Here is an 8,250-nt window from a genome sequence, read left to right as displayed (position 1 = left end):
CCGTTCGTCGGGAGGATGTTTGTGTGTCCCTAAAGCGCAAGGGGCGCTAGGGGTCTTTATTTCCAAACATCTGATTACCATGTGGGCTTGGAAAACTTCCTAAAATAGCTCTTGCCTTTGGGCTCCAATTCTAAAGGATGAATAGTTCCCCGACTCCGAGTAGGGCGTTTTGGTGCCCAGACTCATCTACAGCCGGTTAGAAAAAAAATCGTAAAACATTCAAAACAAATTCAAAAAATTCCAAATAAAATTTGTGTGGTAGACAATTTGATGCGTGAGGCCCGCTTCAAATTTCAAATCATTTGGACATATGAGCAGCTCTTAGCAAAAAGGACATTTCGGGCCAAAATAGTACATGAACAGTAAACATTTTTACAGATCCCCAATTTGTCTTTTTGCTGAGAGCTGCTCATATGCCCAAATGACTTGAAATTTGGAGCGGGCCTCACGCATCAAATTGTCTACCGCACAAATTTTATTTGTAATTTTTTAAATTTTTCTAGAATTTGTTTTGATTTTTTTCGTCGGCGCGGGTGCAGATGAGCTCGGGTGCAGAAATGGATTTTTGCCCGACTCCTTTTTTTATTCACATAAGAGAGGAGCTCAGATATGAAACATGATAGAAAATGCAAATATATCTTTTGTTAGGGGGTTAGTTCTATGGTCGGAAATGAGAGAGACATCAGGCGGCACTCTACACCAAATACCATGAGCTCTTGTGTTAGCCGCCCGCCCGGATATCTTCGAGCAAGAGGCTCTAACGAGCTAGACAAGGTTTTCTTCGATCTGGAAATGTCCGGTAGTTCCTTGGTCAAATCCTTATATAATCGTCTAGTCGATGTCCACCCCATTCAACATACCAAATAATTGCTGGTGATGCCAGTTCCGTTAAAAATCACATCTTTCGGTGGCAAGATAGTCGAGATAGGCTTACGTCTCCAGAAACACCATGGTCTTAAGAACAGAACTTGTGCGCTTTGTCAGGAACCGTAAGATGCTAACCACATTTTATTCTAATGCGCCGGCCAAGTTTCTCTGGAATTGTATCAGGGAGAGCTTCGGGTGCTCTTTGAAACCATTCTGACTTTGAAGAAGCCATCCATCTGCTCATGGGGTTATTCGGGCAATAATTTATAATCTCTTGAAGGGTGTTCGCAACCCTTTCTGGCATTTATGAAGTAGTCAATAGGGTATGTACAATGGTGGCATATGGATACAGATGCCCCATGACAAAAAATAGCTTCATGCATCTATATTGATTTTTTCTTCTCCCAATGCAAACTACTACAAGTGGCCATTATCAAATAATAGAAAGTAGACTCCCACTACACATGCATCCCTACCTCCACGTCAACTTTTTCAGCTTTATGCACCGGACTATACTTTTTTCTCCCAAGCACCCGGCTCCTGCCGAGGATCCCGCAACACCATACGAACCTACTTTTTCTGATATCCGATCATACATGGCCTCCGGGGCATCTCCTAGGGCTATGCATTGGCCATGCCCTAACAAGCTTGCTGTCGAAGGTTTTATTCCTCGTCATACCGCTGACTACATCTTCAAATGGTCCATCTTTTTTTAGCTGTGACTACATCTAAGAAGAGGAAGGACACGGAGGTGGCACAAGCGACGCCCAAAGAACTATACCATCCATGCCAACAATAAACAAATTTATAGTGCATCGTATGCCATATTTATCTGTGATTGTGCTTACGTAGTTCAGGGCTTTATTAATGGACCCTCTTATCTGACGAACATTCACCAGGAAGTCGCATTTGTGAACATTTTCATTGCATTTTTAGTTGTGTGTGGGATGACCATTTCTTTAGAGTGACCTGGCATTTTCTGGCATAAACCGTCATCCCACATATAACTAAAAATGCCATCAAAACCGTTCGAAATGCCACTTGTTCCTGGCGAACATTCGCCAGCTACCATTTCTGTTATTAATTTGAAAAGTCAGACGCTTGTTGTGCTCATGGGTTTTCAACTCCAAAACCTTTTGAAGTTTGTTTAGCTTGGGCATGTTTTGTCTTTTGCAGTTTCTCACCCGATAGAGATTCGGAGACGCGGAAGGTGGAGCTAGGTCGGTACTTTTGAACCGTTGATCTCCAATCCGGACACCTAGATCTCGATCGCGATCCCCCGATCCATCCTTCTCATTCCGATGCGGCGAAATCGAGCAAAGTCGGTCGTCGCCGGCGCCGCCGGCCTCCCGCCAGATATGCTATCCAGCATCCACGGCCGGATGAACCTCGTCGACCGCCTGGCCTTCGCCGCGGCCTTCCGCACCTCTCGCGACGCGTTTAGGCCGGAGGCGCCGTGTCTCGTCCTGGCCGGCGAGGCGGTGACGCCCCGGAGCTCTTCTCCCTCGCCGACCGCCGCGCCGCTGCCGCGCGTGCCCTGGATCGCGGCCACTCCGTTCTGGGATCCTCATCCTCCTGCGGGTGGCTGATCACCGCCGACGACCGGGCCCGGCTGCGCCTCGTCAACCCGGTCACGGGCGAGCGGCGCGTGCTCCCGGCCATCTACACCATCCCCTGCCTCGACGTCCACTACGGGCGCAGCCACTTCACCTTCGACGTGATGTGGTTCCTCAGGGGGCCGCCGCCGTACCCTCACGGCACCATGACGTTGAGAGCCGACCAGATGCAACGCTCGCTCTACCACAAGGTTGTCCTCTCCGACACCGCCGCCATCGCCATGCTAATCATGGTGCCACGGGGGAGGCCGATACGTGGAGGCTGCCACGCCACTTGCACAACGGCGTCGAGGATGCCTGTAGAAGTGCACGCTGTAGCCAATGCAACCAAAAGACCGATCTGATGGAAGAGACTAGGCAGCACATTATACGTCAACACTCTCCCTCACGTGTGGCTCCCTCAGGCCTAAACGTGGACCGAAAGTGGGCTGCAATTTAATTGCGCCAGCAGGGTCTTGAACTCAAGACCTCTTGGCTCCGATACCATGTAGAAGTGCACGCTCTAGCCAATGCAACCAAAAGACCGATCTGATGGAAGAGACTAGGCAACACATTATACGTCAACAGTCTACCACAAGGGCAGGTTTACTCAATCACATACTCCGGCGAAGTGGAGGCGTGGGAAGATTGTGATGCCGATGCACCCGGCGTGTTCACAAGTGCGGTGGGCATCGCGCCAAACCTGCAGTTGCCGGCCCACCCGCACCACCGCAAGTACTTGGTAGCGGCACCAGGCGGGCGGCTGATGGTCGTGCTCATGGAGTTCAAGGAGCGCTGGGGTACACGGACCTACTACTTCATGGTGCAGGTCCTCAACGCGGGCAAGGAAGGGTGGAAGGAGACGGACGACATCGGCCGAAGCCACTCTGTTTGTTAGGGCGAAGGGTTCCCTCTGCGTGTCCACGAGGAAGCACCCAGAGCTCTGGCCTGGCTGCCAGTGGCGGAGCTACATGCAGTCCTGGGGTGGCCACTGCACCCCCAGCCCTGGCCTAATTACTGAAGGAATTTTTTTGGAGGGTTAAATTAAGGAGAGTTTAGCAATTTGCCCCCCCCCAAAGATGTGTATTTCTTGTTTGGCCCCCCTGAGATCTTCTGCTAGCTCTGCCACTGCCGTGTTAGGTACCAGGTCGATCTATTACAGCTACAAGGCTCAATTCGAATTACACTCAGCTTCTCGTTGTTCTTGGGAAAGACGGAAGGTAGGTGGGGAAAGCAGAGGAGGGGAGAGCCGCTGTTCGTTATGATCCTTCTGGATGCGTCTTCCTTTGCGCGTGAGGGGTAAGTAGGCGCCGGTGCGACATGGGCTCAGCGGTCCCATTCCGGCCCGATGAATCTCCTGTTGGGCTGCGCTATCCTCTTGGGCCTGCTGCTGATTCGCCTTGCCGCCAGGCCGTCGTTGGTGACATGGCTCGCTGCCGTGGCAGCCCCCTGGGTCTTGGCTGTCAGGGCAGGTCGTGCGCTGACATCCCTTCCTCCTTGAGAGCTGGCTTGACCCCAAGCCAGTAGAGAGGGATAGCGGTCTTGCATCGTCTTGGCGTCTTCCCAGGTGGCGTCGAGGACGGAGGGATCAAACCAGCGCACGAGCACTTGTTCGCGTCGCCCTTGCGGGGTGTGGCGCCATCTTGTGTTGATGATCTCGACTGGAGTCAGAGGATCTTCAGTTGGGGTTGGCAGCGTCGTCTCGATCGGAGTAGCAGGGGACAAGGCTCGGCGTAGCTACGACACGTGGAAGACGGGGTGCACCTTGGCGCCGTTGGCAGCTCGAGCTCGTATGCGACGGGGTTGACCATGCGGACGATCTTGTAGGGCCCGAAGTAGCGGAAGGAGAGCTTGTGGTTGGAGCGGCGGGCGACCGTTGTCTGCACATATGGTTGCAGCTTGACGAAGACAGAGTCCCCGACGACGAAGGAGCGATCGGAGCGTTTCTTGTCAGCTTGGCTCTTCATGATATTACGTGCCCGATGCAGGTGCTTCGCTAGGACTTGTTGCATGTGCTTGCGCTCTTCGAGCCATTCTTTGAGCTGCGGCAGCTTGCAAGTGGAGGCGGCCTCGATTCCCCAATGTCGTGGCTCATGTCCATAGAGGGCTGCAAAAGGTGAAGTATTGAGAGCAGAGTGAAAACTGGAGTTATACCAAAATTCTGCAAGAGCCAAGTAGCGGTGCCACTTGTTCGGGTTGGCGTGGGTGAAGCATCTGAGGTAAATCTCCAGGCACTGATTAACGCGCTCTGTTTGCCCGTCTGTTTGCGGGTGATATGGTGTGCTCATGTTGAGCTCGGTGCCAATAGTCTTGAACAGCTCACGCCAAAAGCTGCTGGGGAACACAGGGTCTCTGTCAGAGACTATCGCTTCAGGAAGGCCGTGCAGCTTGTAGATGTTCTCCAGGTAAGAATGAGCCACTTTAGCTGCCGTGAACGGGTGGCTGAGAGCTAGGAAGTGGCCGTAGCGAGTAAACTTGTCGACCACAACAAGAATGCAGTTGAACTTGCCCGAAGAGGGTAGGCCGTCAATGAAGTCCATGGTGACCACCTTCCACGCACCATCTGGGACTGGAAGAGGTTCAAGCAGGCCGGGGTAGCGAACACGCTCCGGCTTGGCTTGCTGGCAAACAGAGCACGATTGCACGTATTGTTTGATATGCTCTTTCATTTTGGGCCAGGCGAATAGCCGGCGGAGGCGTCTGTAGGTCATGGGCACGCCAGAGTGGCCTCCCATTGTACTGTCATGGAAGGCACGGAGCATTCGCTGTTGCAGAGAAGGAGAGCCCCCAAGCCAGATTCTGTCCCTAAAGTATATCAGCCCATCGCGCATCTGAAAGCGCTTCTTGGGATCTGGTCGCCTGTCCAGATCACTGATGATATGCTGCACTTGAGTGTTTGTCTTGTAGCTGGCCACAATATCGTCCAGCCAGGCAGGCTTGCAAACTGAAATGGCTGTGATGGAGGCGTCCGGTGTGCGACGCGACAACGCATCAGTTGCTGAGTTTGTCGCCCCCGGTCGGTAGCAGATCTTGTATCTGAGCCCAAGCAGTTTGGTGAACGCCTTTTGTTGCCAGGGAGTGGACAAGTGTTGATCGTCTAGGTGTACGAGGTTGCGTTGATCCGTGCGGATAACGAACTCGCCCGTCTGGAGGTAAGGACGCCACTGTTCAATTGCCATCAGAATTGCCATGCATTCTTTCTCGTAAGTGGACAGGCCTCTGTTCTTGGGGCCCAGAGGCTTGCTCATGTAAGCAATGGGGTGCCCTTCTTGTTGGAGAACTGCTCCCACTCCATAGGCACACGCGTCCGTGTCAATGGTGAATTTCTTGGTAAAATCAGGCAATTGTAAGACTGGTGCTGAGACTAGTTTCAGTTTCAGAGTATCAAAAGCTTGTTGTGTGTCACTTGTCCAAACAAACTGCTGGTGCTTTTTGAGGAGTTTGAAAAGCGGTCGGGCAATGATTCCAAAATGTTGGACGAACTTGTGATAATAGCCAGCGAGGCCGAGAAACCCACGCACCTCCTTAACGCAGGTGGGGGTCGGCCATTCCTGAACTGTCAGAATTTTTCCGGGATCGGTAGAAACACCGTGCTCATTAATGACATGGCCGAGGTATGCAATCTGGTTTTGGGCAAACGAACACTTGGACTGCTTTACTTGCCAGTGATCGTCTCGAAGTAGTTGCAAAACTTGCCTGAGGTGTTGTATGTGATCTGTCAAAGTCTTGCTGAATATGAGGATGTCGTCGAAGAAAGAGATGACGCAGACGCCGTTCACCGGACGGAGGGTGGTGTGGATGGCACCATTGAAGGTCGACGGTCCTCCAGCAACACCGAACGGCATGACACGAAATTCCCAATGCCCTGAGTGAGTCTGGAAAGCCGTCTTGTATTCTTCTCCTTCTGCCATGCGTATCTGATGGAAACCGGCGGGCAGATCGAGTTTAGAGAACCACTTGGCGCCCGAAAGCTCGTCCAAGAGCTCATCAATGATAGGCACTGGGTACTTGCTGACTACTGTCATAGAATTGAGGCGTCAGTAATCCACGCAGAGGCGCCAGGAGCCGTCTTTTTTCTTGACGAGCAAGGCTGGTGAGGAAAAAGGACTTGAACTTTTTTGGATCACGCCGGCGTCGAGGAGTTCTTGAACTTGTCGCTCGATCTCTGTTTTGAGTTCCGGTTTGTATCTGTACGGCCGTAAGTTGACTGGTTGAGCCCCCGCCATCAGAGGGATCCTGTGGTCGCACTCGCGTCGTGGTGGGAGGCTGCGTGGGTCTTCAAAGACATCCGTGAATTGTTCTAGCAGGCGCAGGACCTCAGTTGGGATTGGTGCGTCAGTTGTGCTGCTCCCATCCAGAGAATTGAGGTGAATAACATGAGCGACAGAGCCTTGTTTGCAAGCTTTGAGCAGTTCAAGGGCAGAGATCAAGGAACATTGTGTCTGATCAGATGAAACCGCTGACATCTTTAGTTGGCCGCTTGGTGTTGTGACTGTCAGGTGTTGCTCGATCCAGTCAATATTCATAGGGTTGTGCTTGCGTAACGAATCCATCCCCAATATTGCGTCATATGAACCGAGCTTGATAAGCTTGAAATCAATCTTGAACTCGTGCTCATGCGCGATCCAGGAGCAGTCAGGGATATAGTGAGTGCAGGGAATAGTGGCGCCATCGGCAACGCGCACACGGCACGGCCGTGCCAACAGAGTGGTACCCGAGAGCTTGGACGCGAAAGAGCTGTCCACAAAAGAGGTGGAACTGCCCGAATCAACCAGGAGCAGAACTTCATGCCCTTGTACCCAGGCCTGGAGCTGCAGAACACCAGGGGCTGATGTACCGTCTTCAGCTTGCCAGGACAGAGTGCATAAATTTTCTTCGTCAGAGATTGGCGAGTCTGGTGGTGATTCTGATGAGGCTTCGTCGATACTGAACATAGCGAGCAGTTCATCTACAATGTGCATCTGAACTGTAGGCGGACACACATGGTCTTTGCCCCATTTCTCGCCGCACTTGAAACAAAGCCCCTTAGCGCGCCGGAATGCGCAGAGTGCGGCCACTTTGCTGACTTCGGATGTAGCTCGGGCGGCGTCAGTACCGCGCCTATCTTCAGAATTGGCTGTAGGCGTGGCAGGTCGCCCAAGGAATGGTGGTGACGCCGTCCTGGAAGCTTGGCCTTGGCCGCGGTTAACATGCGGAAAACGCCCGTAGCATGGCTCTCCGTCGGCCACTTCCTCCTGAAGTAGGGCCAGAGAGCACGCCGTGTCCAGGTCTGGTGGGCGCTGTATGAGCACCACGGCACAGATGTCCGGTCGCAGTCCCTCAACAAAACGTGTTAGGAAAAAATAAAGGTGAGTAGATTCCGAGTATGAAATCAAATGATTCATCAGAGATTCAAATCGCTCGATAAAATCAGCAACAAAGGTGGTTTGTTTAATGGCGTAGAACTGACGGATAAGCATCTGGTGTTTATCACGCCCGAAACGTGTACAGAGAAGAGAGGCAAAGGCCTCCCAGTCCAGGCCAACTAATTTTTTCTGAACGGATTGCAGCCAGATCCCTGCCGGACCGGAGAAATTGAGAGTTTCCATTGGTACGCGATAGGAGTCTGGAATTGAAAACATCTGGAAATACTGCTCGCAGAGAGTTTTCCAGAGTTGTGGGTTCTCGCCGGTGAATAAAGGAAAATTCACGGGCGGTGGTGGCTGTCCCATGGTGGCGAGAACAGAGGACGACAGGGGAGGTGGATAGGAGGGAACGAGTGGAAGGGAAGGCGTACCCGTGACCGGGA

At 52.3% G+C, this 8,250-nt stretch overlaps 1 protein-coding gene across 1 annotated transcript; it reads right to left on the bottom strand.

The window, feature by feature from the left end:
* Positions 1-6,499: 6,499 nt before the first annotated feature.
* LOC141023225 (uncharacterized) lies at positions 6,500-8,173 on the bottom strand. The gene has a single exon (XM_073499572.1). The coding sequence runs from the start codon at positions 8,171-8,173 to the stop codon at positions 6,500-6,502; it is 1,674 nt and encodes a 557-aa protein (XP_073355673.1).
* Between the last annotated feature and the right edge of the window lie 77 nt (positions 8,174-8,250).

Source organism: Aegilops tauschii, chromosome 5, assembly GCF_002575655.3.
Source record: "Aegilops tauschii subsp. strangulata cultivar AL8/78 chromosome 5, Aet v6.0, whole genome shotgun sequence".
NCBI classification, from domain to species: Eukaryota; Viridiplantae; Streptophyta; class Magnoliopsida; order Poales; family Poaceae; genus Aegilops; species Aegilops tauschii.
Note: the sequence above shows the minus strand (reverse complement) of the source record. Positions and strands in the feature narration are given on the sequence as shown.